Genomic DNA, 18,101 nt, shown 5'->3' on the forward strand with positions numbered 1-18,101 from the left:
ACCTGGAAGAAACGGACAAATTCCTAAACACCCACACACTACCAAAACTCAAATGGGAAGAAATAGAAAACTTGAACAGACCCATTACTAGTGAAGGATTAAATCAGTTATCAAAAAATCTCCCAATAAATAAGAGTCCTGGACCAGACGGCTTCCCTGCAAAATTCCACTAGACATTTAAAGCAGAGTTAATACCTATCCTTCTCAAGCTGTTCCAAAAAACAGAAATGGAAGGAAAACTTCCGGACTCATGCTACGAAGCCAGCATTACTTTGATTCCCAAACCACACAGAGACCCAACAAAATAGGAGAACTACAGTCAAATATCCCTGATGAACATGGATGCAAAAATTCTCAACAAGATACTAGCAAATCGAATTCAACAGCATATAAAAAGAATTATTCACCATGATCAAGTGGGATTCATTCCTGGGCTGCAAGGCTGGTTCAATATTCACAAATCAATCAATGTGATACATCACAGTAATAAAAGAAAAGATAACAACCATATGATCCTGTCAATAGATACAGAAAATGCATTAGACAAAATACAGCATCCTTTCTTAATAAAAACCCTCAAAAGTCGGGATAGAAGGAACATACCTCAACATCATAAAAGCCATTTATGAAAAGCCCACAGCTGATATCATCCTCAATGGGGAAAAACTGAGAGATTTCCCCCTGAGATCAGGAACACAACATGGATATCCACTCTCACCACTGTTGTTTAACATAGTGTTAGAAGTACTAGCATCAGCAATCAGACAACAAAAGGAAATCAAAGGCATCAAAATTGGCAAAGAAGTCAAACTTTCACTTTTCACAGACAACATGATACTCTACATGGAAAACCCAACAGACTGCACCAAAAGTCTGCTAGAACTGATACATGAATTCAACAAAGTCACAGGGTACAAAATCAATGTACAGAAATTGGTTGCATTTTTATACACCAATAATGAAGCAACAGAAAGACAAATAAAGAAACTGGTCCCATTTACAACTACACCAAGAACCATAAAATACCTAGCAATAAACCTAACCAAAGATGTAAAGGATCTGTATACTAAAAACTATAGAAACTTTATGAAAGAAATTGAAGAAGACACAAAAAAATGGAAAAACATTCCATGCTCAGAATATTGTTAAAATGTCAATACTACCCAAAGCAATCTACACATTGAATGCAATCCCAATCAAAATTGCATAGGCATTCTTCTCAAAGCTAGAATAAGCAATCCTAAAATTTGTATGGAACCACAAAAGACCTCAAATAGCCAAAGTAATATTGAATAAGAAAACCAAAGTGGGAGACATCACAATCCCAGACTTCCCTCTATAAAGCTGTAATCATCAAGACACAACAGACACATAGACAATGGAATAGAACAGAGAACTCAGAATTGGACCCACAAATGTATGGCCAACTAATCTTTGACAAAGCAGGAAAGAGCATCCATGGAAAAAAGAAAATCTCTTTAGCAAATGGTGCTGGGAGAACCAGATAGCAACATGCAGAAGAATGAAACTAGACCACTTTCTCATACCATACACAAAAATAAACTCAGAATGGATGAAAGACCTGAATATGAGACAGGAAACCATCAAAACCCTAGAGGAGAAAGCAGGAAAAAACCTGTCTGGCCTCAGCCGCAGCAATTTCTTACTCAACACATCTCCAAAGGCAAGGGAATTAAAAGCAAAAATGAACTATTGGGACCTCATCAAGATAAAGAGCTTTTGCACTGCAAAGGAAACAATCAACAAAACTAAAAGGCAACCAAAGGAATGGGAAAAGATATTTGCAAATGACATATCGGACAAAGGGCTAGAATCCAAAATCTATAAAGAACTCACCAAACTCCACACACGAAAAACAATCCAGTGAAGAAATGGGCAGAAGACATGAATAGATACTTTTCCAAAGACATCCAGATGGCCAACAGACACATTAAAAGATGCTCAAGGTCACTCATCACCAGGGAAATACAAATCAGAGCCACACTGAGATACCACCTCACACCATCAGAGTGGCTAAAATGAACAAATCAGGAGACTATAGATTCTGGCAAGGATGTGGAGAAACAGGAACCCTCTTGCACTGTTGGTGGGAATGCAAACTGGTGCAGCCACTCTGGAAAACAGCGTGGAAGTTCCTCCAAATATTAAAAATAGAACTACCCTACGACCCAGCAATAGCACTGCTAGGAATCTACCCAATGGATACAGGAGTGCTGATGCATAGGGGCACACGCACCCCAATGTTTATAGAAGCGCTTTCAACAATAGCAAAATTATGAAAAGACCCTAAATGTCCATCAACTGACGAATGGATAAAGAAGATGTGGTTTACATATACAATGAAATACTACTTGGCAATGAGAAAGAATGAACTCTGGCCATTTGCAGCAACGTGGATGGAACTGGAAGGTATTATGCTAAGTGAAATACGTCAGTCAGAGAAAGACAGATACCATATGTTTTCACTCATGTAGAACTTGAGAAATTTAACAGAAGACCCTAGGGGAAGGGAAGGGGAAAAAATAATTACAGAGAGGGAAGCAGGCAAACCATAAGAGACTCTTAAATACAGAGAACAAACTGAGGGTGGATGGGGGTGGGGGAGAGGGGAAAGTGGGTGATGGGCATTGAGGAGGGCACTTGGGATGAGCACTGGGTGTTGTATGTAAGCCAATTTGACAATAAATTATATTAAATAAATTTAAAAAAAGAAAAGAAAGCATAGTTCCACTGGATGCCTTGACTTCAGACTTCTGGCCTCCAGAACCATGAAAAAATAAATTCCCGTTGTTTTAAGCCACCTCATTTGTGTGTACAGTTGATCCTTAAACAACATGGTTTGAACTGCATAGATCCACTCATAAACAATTTTTATAGTACAGTACTATAAATGTATTTTCTCTTCCTTATGACTTTAACATTTTTTTTTCTGTACCTTACTTTAATCATGAGAATATGTATATAACACATATAACAAACTGTGTTAAACAACTGTTATTGGTTAAGGCTTCCAATCAATCATCAGTAGATTATTCCTAGTTAAGTTTTTAGGGAGTCAAAAGTTTTATGTGGATTTTCGACTGTGCAGGGGTTTGGAGCCTCTAACTCCTGCATTGTTCAAGGATGAACTGTACTTTATTACATTAGCCCTAGAAAATTAATGCATTGGCCAAGGTAGCACCTGAAATCACAGCTCCAAAATGCTTGTCAAATTTCAATTTATGAACTCATCACTAAGAAAATTCCCCTTTTAACACACTTCTGATGACAGTGGGTCATTTTAATTAAAAAATTCTTATGTGGTGGGGTGCCTTGGGTGGCTCAGCCGGTTAAGTGTCCAATTTCAGCTCAGGTCATGATCTCACAGTTCTTGGGTTCTAGCCCCACACTGGGCTCTGTGCTGACAGCTCAGAGCTTGGAGCCTGCTTTGGATTCTGTGTCTCCCTCTCTCTCTGCCCCTGACCCACTTGTGCTCTGTCTCTCTTTGCCTTTCCAAAATTAATAAATGTTAAAAAAAAAAAAATCTTTTTTTTTAATTCTTATGTGGTAAAGGTTTCACTTCCTTTTCCTTTTTATTGTTGGATCAACAAAACTTATTTCAAATATTCTAGATAAAATCTTAAAGATAAAAGTGAATCATTGTATCTTTTCCCAACATATATGCAAACTTACCTAAGTTTTTCCAAGGCACTTTCCCGTTCAATGCGAAGTTTAGCTAAAGATGTGTTCTCAGCTTTAAATTTTTCTATTTCTGTTTCCAATTCAATTACTTTCTCTCTCAAAACTTGAGATCGAGCACTGTCACCTATAAAATAGGCCATATATATTGAACTTCACAAAAGGTCTTCAGCAGCAGAAACCAGCTAGCTATTAATACTAAGAGCCAAAAATATGGTAAACATCTGTACTATTAAAATGCACAAGAAACAATGCCTCTGAAAAAAAAACCAAAACTATATGAACCTGACTTTCCAGATAAAACCAATCTAAATTTAAAAAAGACATTATTCAACTGAAGAGTAACAATCTACCAATGAATTAACATTACATATAAAAAGAAATCATTCAAATAATTTTTAAAAAGCTAATACATATGTTTTTTGTCTTTTTGATAACAGCCAATATTGTAATAACTGTATGGTGACAGATAGAAACTAGACATATCATGGGATCATTTCATAATGTATAAAAATACTGAATCACTATGATGTATACCTGAAACTAATACTGATGTTGTACATCAATTGTACTTCAATTTAAATATGTATATATGAACAGGAGTAAGTAATTCACAAGACATCTAAAGCAAGTAATTAACATCAAAATCAAAGTTTACTCCCACTAATCACGGAAATACAAATTAAGATGTTTTTCACATACCAATTTGCTATTTCAAAGAGTAAAAAAGCCAACACTTCTGTTCTTCCACTACCCTTTTGAAAAATTGATTTCCGCACAAAAATATGCATTGCAACGTGATTTCTAATAGTGAAAAATAATTTAAGTATCTAACATTAAGGAAATTACTGAATAAAATGATGCTGTATTCACATAGTGTTCTGCAACCTTTTTATTTTTTTTTATTTTATTTATTTTTTTTTTAATTTTATTTTTGGGACAGAGAGAGACAGAGCATGAACGGGGGAGGGTCAGAGAGAGAGGGAGACACAGAATCGGAAACAGGCTCCAGGCTCTGAGCCATCAGCCCAGAGCCTGACGCGGGGCTCGAACTCACGGACCGCGAGATCGTGACCTGGCTGAAGTCGGACGCTTAACCGACTGCGCCACCCAGGCGCCCCTCTGCAACCTTTTTAAACAATTTTTTAATGTTTATTCATTTTTGAGAGAGAGAGACAGCACAAGCAGGGGCAGAGAGAGAGGGAGACACAGAATGTGAAGCAGGCTCCAGGTTTTGAGCTGTGAGCACAGAGTCGACTCAGGGCTTGAACCCACAAACCATGAGATCATGACCTGAGCTGAAGTCAGATGCTTAACCAACTGAGCCACCCAGGCACCCTATGTTCTGCAACCATTTTTAAAATACACAAAAGTGTTTTAAAGAAATGGCCAGTGCATATTATACACCTGGTCAAAGAAGATAAGGTAATTTTTTTGTTTTTTGTTTTTTTTTTTAAGTTTATTTATTTTGAGAGAAAGAGACTGGAGCACGGGGGCAGAGAAAGAGAGAGAGAGAATCCCAAGCAGGCTCCACACTGTCAGCACAAAGTGCAACGTGGGGCTCAAACTCACAAACTGTGAGATATGACCTGAACCAAAACCAAGAGTCAGATGCTTAACTGACTGTGCCACCCAAGCACCCCAAGAAAGAAAAGCTAAGTTTTTTTACTTTTTTTTTTAAGTTTATTTGAGAGAAAGAGCAGGGCAGCGGGGGCAGAAAGAGAGAGAGGGAGAGAATCCCACAAATCCTGAGAAAAGACCTGAGCTGAAACCAAGAGTCAGATGCTTAACTGACTGAGCTACCCAGCTGCCCCAAAAAAGATAAAGTCAGTTTATGTTTTTTATCATTTTTTTAAGTTTATTTATTTGAGAGACAAAGACAGCACGAGTGGGGAGGAGCAGAATGAGAGGCAGAGTGAGAATCCCAAGCAGGCCCCATGCTGCCTGCACAGGGCCCAACACGAGGTTCAGACTCACAAAACCGCGAGATCACGACCGGAGCCAAAACGAAGAGTCCGACGCTTAACCGACTGAGCCACCCAGGCACCCCAACATAAGTTTTAACAAATGTCTGTACCATATTAAAAATACATAGGAAAAATGACTGGAAGGAAAAATTCCAAAATGGTATCACAACTACCTTCGGATAGTTCAGTTATAAACATTTTTCATTCTATACTTAAGCTTTCAAACTTTCTGCAAAAAGTACTACTTTTAAAATCAAAGTATTTTTTTAAATAGTTTAAGTTAGGGGCATCTGGGTGGCTCAGTCAGTTAAGTGTCCAACTCTCTTTTTTTTTCATGTTTGTTAATTTTAAGAGAGAAAAAAAAAAGAGCACACATGTGGGCAGGGGAAGGGCAAAGAGAAGGTGAGACAGAAAATCCCAAGCAAGCTCTGCCCCGTTAGGCCAGAGCCCAATGTGGCGCTCAATTCCACAAACCATGAGAGCATGACCTGAGCGGAGATCAAGAGTCCAACACTTAAATCAACTGAGCCACCTGGGTGCCCCAAACATCCAACTCTTGATCTTGGCTCGGGTCTTGATCTCAGGGTCATGGGTTCAAGCCCTCTGTTGGGCTTCACACTGGGCAAGAAGCCTACTTACATAGCTTAAGTTATAATTTACATTTTTTTCAATGTTTACTTATTTTTGAGAAATAGAAAGACGGAGTGCAAGAAGGAGAGGTGCAGAGAGAGAGGGAGACACAGAATGTGAAGCAGGCTCCAGGCTCCCAGTTGTCAGCACAGAGGCAGTGCGGGGCCTGAACTCACAGATGGTGAGATCATGATCTGAGCCAAAGTCGGATACTCAACCGACTGAGCCACTCAGGCACCCCTACAATTTAAAGCACCTGTGCTTTGGTAGGTATTCACAGTTTACTACATGATATGATGGAAAGGAGTTTTCCATATAAGTTTTAGAAGTCCATCGCATCAACTATACAACCATTAAATGGAACGTGGCAGATGTGTAAGCGGGAAAAAACAATCTCCAAAGTTTATTATAAGGTGAAGAATGGCCTATAAAAAACGTGTTTTCAAAGTGTGTGGATTGCTCAGTCAGTTAAGTGTCCAACTTTGGCTCATGTCATGATCTCACAGCTCCAGGGTTCTAGCCCCACATCAGGCTCTGTGCTGACAGCTCAAAGCCTGGAGCCTGCTTTGGATTCTGTCTCCAGTCTCTCTGTCCCTCCCCTGCTCACACCCTCTCTCTCTCAAAAACTGAATAAATATTAAAAAAAATTTTTTAAGTGTTTTCATTTGTGTAGAAAGAAGATTACATACCCACTCCCACATATGCTTTCATATGCACAGAATCTTTTTAGAATATACAAATGAAATGGGAATGTAAGTTCCTCTAGGAAAAGGAATAGGAACCCAAATATAGGGAAGAAAGGAAACTTCAATTTTACTGTATTTCTTCTTGGTCCTATCTAGCAAGTTAGCGCATGAGTAGTAAAAAAAATAAAAATAAAAAAATAAGTAAATACATAGTCATTTTAAAAAGTGCACACACAAAGGTTCACCTCATAGTGACACAAACCACAAATTGGATACTCTAGTTACAAAAGAAACTTATGTTACCTCAATTCATAATGAAGCAATTAATGTTACAGCCTTGAGAATAAGACATAGGCTTAAATTAGAAAATCTGAAATCAGAATGCATCCATATCTTTTGTACTAGCGGCCATTACATTATTTAGACCCACAAAACAAATCAAATTTTAACAATCACCTACTTAGACTTCTACTGAGCAACTAGAACGATTAGGATTTTAAGTGTTCTGATAAGATACCCCTACTGATAAGATAAATGTTAAATTTATAACATTCTGATACCTATTTTATAATGCTGACTTACCAGGTGGTTGGTCTTGACTTGGGTTTAACTTGGGTTCACTTCCCAAGTGTGAATCTGATTTGGGTTTCAGTTTCAAAGCAGGAAAGAATTTCATCATGAGATCTGACGTAGGAGGAGGGCTTGTGCTCCTACTGGATTTCCTCAAGTCTTCTCCCTTCTTGACTGGTGCGACCTTCCTTTTTATTGCTTTGTCTGGTACACATATTTCACTCTTATTAGGGTAGGCTGCCTGAGGAGTCCCATTAGTGACCTCTGTCCCAAGAACAGCATCATGTTTAAATGAATTCTCTTCAAGATCAGTCCAAGTTCTTTCATCATCAAAGTCAATTTTACTCATACTTACAGATGAGGGTCTTCTTGAGGACTCAGAAACTTTGTTTTTCAAGCTTTCTATTATGACAGACTCATCACTACTATAATCTTTATCAGACAAATCTAAATCAACATCTCTCCATTGATCTTCTTGCATCCCAGTGTCCCTAAAAGGCCCCTTACCATCACAGACCTGTGGACTGTCTTCTCTGCTGCTGAAACCCCTCTCTTTATCGTCAGTTGATGGTTTTATGGTAACATCAAGTTGTTCCTCAGAGTCGGTGCTACTGTCACTGTCCATGGCACCTTCGTCATCACCTACATTCCACCGAGTCTGATTTTCAGAAGTGCTAGTTTGGAATGCTTTCCTACTGACTTTACAAGACTGTTCCTTATGTGCTTCAGGTGAGGACACTGAATCAGTCTGTTTGGGTGCGACCTCACACTCACACACATTATCAGGTTCAGTACAGTCTGGAGCCTCATTGTGGTTACACTGAAGAATGGGATCCAGTGTCACCATCTTCTCCTGCTGTACGGCTTTGACAGGGGTGGAAGACAGCCGGTGCCCTTTGCAGATCTGCTGGTCCCTCTCTAAGATTTTCAGTACAAATGAAGAATTACTGGAAAATGAGATTTCATCAGCAGCTTGCTCCAAAAACAAAAATTCATCTAACTCCAAATTTTCCTTTTCCTTTTCTCGTTCCCACTTTTCTAACTTTTTCTGAAGAGAAATGTCAAGAGAAGATTCTGACTTTTTCAAGGTCTCATTTATTGGGCTCTTAGAAGCCATGCAGCTGACCAGCCCTGCTGAAAGAGGAAGTCTGTCTCTACCTGGTGTCTTATTCCAGACTTTGCAACCAACATCACAAGGTTTTGCACACTCGGGCATTTCTCTACTATTAGATTCAACTTTTTTTTCTAATTTGATCTGGTCTCTAAATTGCCCATCACATTTCTTCCCTGCCAGTATTTTCAATCCTGATGGAGAAAGACTTTTCCTGTTGTTACCCTTAAGCACTTTTGGCTTCTGACTAAGTGTGACAAAACCACTGCTGGCCCTAGCTTTATTGTTCTTTTTAACAGGAGGGTTCTCTGTACACAGTTCTTTGTTTATTAGAGCAGTTTTCCGCTGGAATTGCTGTCTATCCATTTTAAACACAGGTTGGTCCTCTGAAATGCTCTGATTAGGCACTAGTTTACTTTCTCTCCCTTTCTGAGACTTAGATTTAGCATTAGTAAATCTAGCTAAACCTTCTCCTCGTTTCAAAAATGGTTGTTTTGGCTTTGCTTTGATTGGCAATGATCCTTCTGCTTCCTAAAATAAAGAATATTTGAATTAATTCTGGTATATCCAAGTTATCTCAATGTTCTTTTTAAAGCAAATTATAAATAAATCTCTAAAGCCTCATCTAACTTAATCAAGATAGTGGCGATGCCTACCCTTAGTTGTTTTCGTTTCAGTTCTTGTTCTTCCAGTCGAATTTGTTCTTCTAAGTAGTCTTCAAATGTCTGTTTCCTCTCTCTGATAGCAACTTTAATAGGCCTAATCATAAAAATAAAGTTATTTAGCATGCAAGTCAAGATGTGGTGAATATCTGCCTCAGTGTGCCTGACGGAGATACCCCTGATTACACTGAGAACTAACCGTTTTCAAAGTCACAGACCCCGTATGAGAATCCAAAGAAAGCTATAATCCTACCCCATCTCCCAAAATACAGAAAAATACAACACTCTACACATGATTGGAAAAAAAAAAAAAAAAAACCCTTCTGAAGTTCATTTTTTGCCTATAGATTATACAACTTTAAAATATACTTTGAGGAGCGCCTGGGTGGCTCAGTCATTGAGCATCCAACTTCAATTCAGGTCATGATCCCATGGTTCGTGAGTTTGAGCCCTGCGTCGGGTTCTATGTTGACAGCTCAGAGCCTGGAGCCTGCTTTGGATTCTGTATCTCTCTCTGCCCTCCCCCACTCACAGTCTGTCTCTCAAAAATACATTAAAAATTTCATTAAAAAAATAAATAAGAATAAAATATATTTTGAAAATACTTCATCAAATAAGCACTTTAAGAAAGATCCTTGACAAGGGCGCCTGGGTGCCTCAGTTGGTTAAGTGCCAACTTCAGCTCAGGTAATGATCTCACAGCTTGTGAGTTCAAGCCCTGCGTCAGGCTCTGTGCTGACAGCTCAGAGCCTGAAGCCTGCTTCGGATTCTGTCTCCCTCTCTCTGCCCTTCCCCTGCTCACACTCTGTCTCTTAAAAATAAATAAACGTTAAAAAAAATTTAAAAACAAGATCCTTGACAATGTAATAGAGCAATAATCAGAAGTAATTTGCCCATCCATAACATCTATTAAAATATGTCAAGTATTTAAGAAAATAAGAAACAATCTCAATATTGATAGTTTATATTTGTCATAAGATTTTTAAATTCTGTAACTAAGCTTACCCAATTATAATTTATAAGTGACACCAAATGTGAGACTCAATATTAATTTGTTTTTGTCTTTGCCAAAATAGGATTTACCTAACTATTTGAGAGAAGATTAATTTTATCCAGATTTCTTCTCTTTGGTGAAAAAAGTTTGCTCAATTCTTCCAAAACAATGCAAAGCTATCTGAACTGACAGGTCTCCCCGACCACTGTCTGTTGCTGACAATATGTGGTAAGTTGTAACTTCAACATTATATTTAAAAGCATATTCAAGCAAAAACAAGAAAACCATGGGTCTTTTTTAAAAAGAAAGTGCTCTACCATAATAGCCGGCTATTACATTAAACTGTCACACTTCTTATTCCTTTCAACATGGATGATACCTTTCTTCAATATTAGCCACTTCTGAAGAATCACCAATTTTTTTTACATTCACATCTTTCCCTTCCTGAATAGGTTCGGCCACTTTCTCCCAACATGGTGAAACACCTTCTCCTAGGATAAAAATTAGGAACAATTTAGTTCCAAAAAATAAAGAATAACGTCTTAAAACCTGAGAATTTTACAAGTTACTATGCTAAAGTAATATTTATCAAAAGTAATATATGCCAAAGATTTTAGAACCCTCAAGGATTTCTTTATTATGACTTCTTTATATGACTTTTTAATATGATTTCTTTAATAGGAGATAAACTACAAAACCCTAATTAAAACATGACACTGTTCACAAGGTAAATGTTATGGGCTTCTCTAAATTAAAAAAGACTAGGAGCACCTGAGTGGCTCAGTCGGTTAAGCATCAGGCTCTTGATTTCGGCTCAGGTCATGAATTCATGGTTTGTGGGGATCAAGCCCCACTTCCAGCTCCACACTGACAGCATGGAGCCTGTTTGGGGTTCCCTCTCTCCCTTTCCTGCGCAGGCGCTCACTCTCTCTCTCAAAATAAATAAATAAATTTTTAAAAAAGTAATTCATTAAAAAAGACTAAAAAGAGAGCTGTAACAACTGAATGTAACAGATGAACTTGATTGTTCCTTTTTTTTTAAAAAAACACATATTTGGGACAATAGTGGGAATTCTAAAATGAATTTAAATATTAAGGAATAGTATTAGAGAATACTATCTATACAGAAGAATATCTTAATTTTTACTTGATGTGTGCTGAAATATTTGAAGTGATGTAACATAATGCCTGCATATTATTTGCAATGAAATGACTGAGCAAGTTACATTTAAACGTAGGCAGAAATACAGATGTATAGATATACATACACACATAGAAAAATATGTAGACAAAGTAAATACAGCAAAATATTAACTGCTGAATCAAGGTCTATTATTAATCATTGCAGTAGTCTTTCAACTTTTCTGGATGTTTGAAATTTTCCAAAATAAAAAGGTAAGAGAGTATACTGCTTAAAAAATTTTTAAAAGGCATGTGACCTTTCCATATTCTAAATCAGAAATAAAATATTATGCACAAAGGTGCCCAATCCTAACTAGTAAGGGTAGACACCTTTTGTCATATTTTCTGCACTTTTTTAGAACTTTCTCCAAAGAACATATTCATGAAAACACCATCAAAATTGAAAATAAAATTCAAATTAAAAATATTGGAAACAACTCAGCCCTACTGCAAAGAACATTAAATACTGATATATTATTTGATGACCAGCATGATGACAACCATTAAAATTATGGTTATGAAACTATGAAATTTACCATTATGTTTGAGTAGGAAAAGAACACATTATTTTCCATCTTGGCTGGGAAAAGAACACAATTATACAGTATTTTACAGTTACAAAATGTAAAAACAAAAAAAAGTGGAAGGGGGAATGGGGCACAAAAACAGCACTTTAAAAAAGGAAAAAAAAGACCAGAAGAAACTACACCAGAAATGCCACAAGACCTCCATGAGTTTAGACCATCAGATGCTGCCAGTTCTCTGGCAAAAACATGTTGAGTGCGAGGAATACAGAGGTACAGTGAGGGCAAACCGAGTGTCTGGGAGTGGACAGAATTTCTCTCCTGAATAATAACTGCCACCACCAACCTATTTCTCACATTTCACATCTTCGATCATGTGCCCCTCCACTACCACACATACTACATAACCTCAAACTATTTCTAAGCTCTCAGAGAAAAATAGTACACACAGAACCCACCATCCCCCTTTTTGAAGACCCCATGCTACCTTGAGAGGTTTGAAATCAGTATGAGTATTGCGATTGTTCTCAGAAAGTCACAAAATTCTGTGTCCAGTTCTGTGTCCAATCCAGGCTCAATGGTTATGCAACATGTAGGGGCTCATAATTAAAGCCACAGGAACGGGGGACAGGGGAAAAAAATGCAGAAAGGACTTTTCTTGTCTTAGCACAGCTTGGTAACACTGCTAGCTAAGTACAAAAGAGAGAAATAGAAGTAACTCACCTATAGGATAGTCATGGTTTTCTTCCTTCAAATCATTGTTTTTCACAAGTGCTTCTTGATATTGTGCCTCACAAAACAAAGTGAGAGGAGCACCAGTTTTTGCAGTTAAGACAAAATCTGGATGAGTAGTTCTACAGAAGTTGTTTTGTTCATCAGATAAAATGTTGGAAGTGTGTGTTTTTTCTTGGGTTTGATTCTGGTAGACATGTGATGGTAGGAAGGGCGAGGTTTTCTCTACAGTGGTTGAATTTCCTGGAGATCTATACTTCTGGCTCTGACCATCAGGCAGTAGGGTTAAACCTTGCAATTAAAAAAAAATAGTTGAAAAAGAAAAAAAAACTATCAAAACTAATGACTTCCTAGAACATTTTCGCTTCTACCTGTTAGTGATCCCTACCTACCAGGTTTTCTCCAAAGTGATAAAAGTATTTTTTCCTCCTTATATTAGGAAACTCTATTTAACAAAATGATGAAATTTAGAAGTCCAAAATGACCGCTGCATAATTTGAATCAAGGGTATGTTCATACGACAATTGATGTGCAGACAGTGTAGACCTGGCACAGCTGCAACACAGCCTGCTTCTGGAAGGCACCATTCATCTTCCATCTGTGAGAAGCACTGCTGGAATTCTCAACTCTGCAGCCCCACAACAAACACAGAGAGCACCAATGCCAATGGCTGTAAATGATCTGAAGAGTTCCCTAAAGACAAATAAGCTCCCTAAAGACACCCGGGGTGCCTGCGTGGCTCAGTTGGTTGAGCATCCACCTTTGGCCCAGGTCACGATCTCATGAATTCAAGCCCCACGTCGGGCTCCGTGCTGACAGCTCGGAGCCTGGAGCCTGCTTCAGATTCTGTGTCTCCCTCTCTCTCTGCCCCTCCCCTGCTTGGACTCTGTGTCTCTCCCTCAAAAAAAAGTAAAAAACATTGAAAAAATGTAAAATGTTAAAAAAAAAAAAAAGTGAAGGGGCACCAGTTGGCTCAGTCAGTGGGGCATGTGACTTTTGGTCTCAGGGTTGTGAATTTGAGCCCCAAGTTGGGTGTAGAGATTACTTAAAAATAAAATCTTAAAAAAAAAAAAAAAAAAAAAAAAAAAACCAGAAGGGGCACCCAAGTAGCTCAGTCAGCTGAGCATCCAACTCTTGATTTCAGCTCAGGTCAGGATTTCAGGGTTTGTGCGTTCCAGCCCCAAGTTGGGCTCTGTGCTGACCACATGGAGCCTGCTTGGGATTCTCTCTCGCTCTCTCTATCCCTCCCCTGCTCACACACTCTCTCTCTTTCTCCCTCTCTCTCAAAGAAATATTTAAAAATATATAAATCGAAGAAGAGAAGACACAATGTGAAGGGTTTTATAAGAGCCATGCCACCCATCTCTCAAACCCTCTGCCTCATCCCAGATCACAAATAAAACTGGAAATGAGGTAGGTCTTCATAGACTATCAGGCTCAAACTCCTTTCTTTTATAGAACAATACTCTCTCCATCCAAAGATTTTTTTAAGTTTATTTATTTTGAGAAAGAGAGCATGAGTTGCGGAGGGGCAGAGAGAAAGGAAGAGAGAGAGAATCCTAAGTAGGCTCTGCGCTGCCAGTGGAGAGCCCAATGCGGGGCTTGAACCCATAAACCATGAGATCATGACCTGAGCCAAAATTGAAAGCCAGACGCTCAAATGACTGAGCCACCCAGCATCCCCAAATGTTTTTGACTTATAGTCACCTCACTTCAGACCGAAGATGTCTTTGATAAAAGTGCAATATCCCAAAGTAGCAGTTCTCAAAGTGTGGTCTGTAAACCCCTGAAGGTCTCTAAGATTCTTTCAGTGCATCCACAAAGTCAAATCTATGTTCATAAAATATTAAGATAGCATTTGTCTTTTTTACTTCATGCACTAATGGTGCAAGAGCAAAACAGAAACTCGTGGTACCTTCACTCAAAAGCAGGACAGCAAAACAGTGGCACTAAACTGTGCTAGCAGTCACTGTATTAGTCACCACAAAAAACAAACAAACAAACAAAAAACAGGGGCGCCTGGGTAGCTGAGTCAGTTGAGCGTCTGACTCTTGATTTTGGCTCAGGCCATAATCCCAGGGTCGTGGGATAGAGCCCCACATCAGGCTCCATGCTGGGTGTAGAGCCTGCTTAGGATTCTCTCTCTCCCTCTGCCCATCTCCCCTGCTGGTGCTCTCTCTCTCTCTCTCTCTCAAAACAAACAAACAAACAAACAAACAAACAAACAAACAAACAGTTTTATTTAAGAATGTCCTAGATAGGAGCGCCTGGGTGGTTCAGTTGGTTGAGTACCCAACTCTTGGTTTGGCTCAGGTCAAGATCTCACAGTTGTGAGATTAAGCCCCATGTTGGGCTCCATGCTGAATGTGGAGCCTGCTTGGGATTCTGTCCCTCCTCAGCGCACTCTCTCTCTCAAAAAAATAAAATAAAAAGGTCCTAAAGTTGCAAGAATTATTAATTTTTAAACTGAGTTTGAACTGTTGAGTTCAAGTGTCATTTCAACATTCTATAGGACAGAACAAAAAGTGCATAAATCACTTCTACTGCAAACCAAGACATAGCTTGGTTTGAGATGTAAGCTTGACTAGGCACTTCTCTCAAAGAACATCATTTTTACTTGAAAGAATAAATGACAAAACTATGATGATTTAAACCTTCGTACTTGGCAGACAGTTTCTCAAAAATTAAACAAGCGAGCCAGTCACTTCAAAGAAAATAACTACAGTATTTAATAGTAAAACTTGAAGTCTCTAGTAAAAATTAGAATTTATTAAACAAACCTACCACCATGAGCTTGACAGCTTCATAACACTTCAAGACTTTAAAAAAAAAAAAAAAAAGACTTAAAAAAATTTTTTTAATGTTTATTTTTGAGAGAGAGAGGGAGAGCACAAGTTGGGGAGGGGCAGAGGGAGAGAGAGAGGGAGACAGAGGATCCCAAGCACCTCAGCGCTGACAGCAGAGAGCCCCATGCAGGCACTGACTCAAGAACTGTGAGACTATGACCTGAGCCTAAGTCAGACACTCAACCAACTGAGCAACCCAGGCAGCACCCTGCTACTTCAAGACTTTTACGATGAGCTCTGTAGTGGTATTAATGGATATACTTTTTTGATATTATATGATAAAATACACTTAAGTATATTTTAAAGACCTACATAACTCAGTGAACCACTACTTTGCAAATAACCAATGCACAATTTTACTAAATCATGCATGATAAAAGAGCCATTCAAAATGCCAAGATATTCCAATATATTTCATGTACTAGAGTATAAAAAAGTTCATTAATATAGTTTCAGACTCCATACTTTGAACTATCACTAAGAAACAGCCAATTGTTAGGTTTGGGTGCAATATCAAAGAAATAACTACAATTATTTGAAAAGGCTATTACAGTACTCTTCTTTCCCTCTTCCAAGTAAACATCCATGTGAGGCCGAATTTTTTTTCACATGCTTCAATCAGAACAACATAACTTAAGAGAATGAATGCAGAAGCAGATAGGACTATCAGCTGAGCTCTTTTAAACCAGAAGTTAAAAGAGATATTCAAAAATATAAAACTATGCCATTCTTCTAATTTTTTAGAAAAACCTCTTCATTAAGTTAGTTATGATAACATGTAACTGCTTTTTATTTTAATGCATTAGTTTTTTAATTTCTCCAATTTAATTTCTGATAGTTAAATATCAACAGCCATAGCCCACAGAACAAATACTCTGGAGTCCTCATTAATTTAAGAGTGTTCAGTGGTCCTGAGACCAAACAGTGTTAAAAATCACTGTCCTAAAAGCAATGTGCCATAACTGAAAGGCGTTAGCTTTTATATCAACAATGTTGAAACTGCTTCCTTATTGCTCTACCGTAGTGCTATTTCTACCTTAAAAAGTATCACAGGCTGTTATTGAAATGATCTGGATTATCCTCTTATGTATTCCATAAAGGAACCCTGACCCATTCAACTATTTCAAGACACACACCATGTTCTCTACATTTACTAAGATAAACGTCCTAATTCCCTAAACCACTCTTCATCTGATACATTTCTCATCACTACCACTACTACTATTCCCTGAATCCCATCCAGCTACTTTGCACATTCATCTGTCAATGTCTTTTATTCTTCGTATTCTCAATGCCCAGTGCAACCTCTGAACAGAACAGGCACTTTTGTGAATCAGCACTGTGTCTCTGAGAAGGTGCCATCAAGAAGCAAACACATGTTCCAGATCACTATTTCTCAAACTAAGGGATACAATCCATTAGTAATGTTATCATCAGAATCATGACTGGTACTTTTTTCTATGAATGAGATTAGGACAAAATAAATAGAAAACCTCCTTACAACATGCCAGGCACACCAATAACGACTGATTTATGAAATTTCTTTGAAATTATGAGTCACGATTTTAAATGTTTTTGTTATAATGTGGTATGGTGAAACATCTCTCAAAACCACTACTAGAGATCAAATTTACACAGGTTTACAGTCCCCTGATAAGCACATCGTGTTTTCTGTTAACTGATCTAGTATACAACAAAAGATCTGTCATCTGCCACCACAGAAAATATTTTTGGTATGGCTCCTCTGCTGACCAGAGTAGCCTCTACACATATTTTACCATTATGACCCTGAGGAGTTTTTCATTCTTTTTTTTTTTTTTTTTTTTTTTTTTTTTAGAGAGAGAGAAAGAATCCCAAGTAGGCTCTGCTTTATCAATACAGAGCCTAATGCAGGGCTTGATCCCACAAACCAGGAGATCATGACCTGAGCGGAGACAAGAGCCAGACACTTAACTGACTGAGCCACCCAGACACCCTACGGAGTTTTTCATTCTTCAGGCAGGGGTTGTAAGCCAGTAGCCCTAGGCCAAATTTGGCTCTACATCTTTTATTCTGCTAGGTCTTTTTAAAATTTTATAGGGGCGCCTGGGTGGCTCAATCGATTAAGCATCTGACTTTGGCTCAGGTCACCATTTCACAGTTTTTGAGTTCGAGCCCAACACAGGGCTCTCTGATGTCAGCACAGAACCCACTTTGGATCCTCTGTCCCTCTCTCTCTCTCTCTCTCTCTCTCTGCCTTTCCCCCTCTCCCCACTCATCTGCTCTCTCACTCCCTCTCTCTCTCTAAAATAAATAAACATTAAAAAAAATCCTTAGGGGTACCTGGGTGGCTCAGTCAGTTAAGCGTCCGACTTCAGGCTCAGGTCATGATTTCACGGTTCATGGGTTCAAACTCCGCATCGGGCTCTGTGCTGACAACTCAGAGCCTGGAGCCTGCTTTGGATTCTGTGTCTCCCTCTCTCTCTCTGCCCCTCCCTCTCTCTCTCTGCCCCTCCCTC

At 38.5% G+C, this 18,101-nt stretch overlaps 1 protein-coding gene across 4 annotated transcripts in view; it reads right to left on the reverse strand.

Moving 5' to 3' along the window:
- The window catches only part of CENPJ (centromere protein J), a 55,930-nt gene that overhangs the window by 30,229 nt on the left and 7,600 nt on the right, over positions 1-18,101 (reverse strand). For all 4 annotated transcript variants that reach the window (XM_049646687.1, XM_049646686.1, XM_049646684.1 and 1 more), the window contains 5 exons: positions 12,749-13,048; positions 10,699-10,810; positions 9,320-9,422; positions 7,565-9,194; positions 3,694-3,826 (listed from right to left, as the gene is read on the reverse strand). In XM_049646687.1, coding sequence (XP_049502644.1) covers positions 3,694-3,826; positions 7,565-9,194; positions 9,320-9,422; positions 10,699-10,810; positions 12,749-13,048 — 2,278 coding nt within the window. The remainder of the gene's footprint in view (positions 1-3,693; positions 3,827-7,564; positions 9,195-9,319; positions 9,423-10,698; positions 10,811-12,748; positions 13,049-18,101) is intronic.

Source organism: Panthera uncia, assembly GCF_023721935.1.
Source record: "Panthera uncia isolate 11264 chromosome A1 unlocalized genomic scaffold, Puncia_PCG_1.0 HiC_scaffold_16, whole genome shotgun sequence".
Lineage (NCBI taxonomy): Eukaryota > Metazoa > Chordata > Mammalia > Carnivora > Felidae > Panthera > Panthera uncia.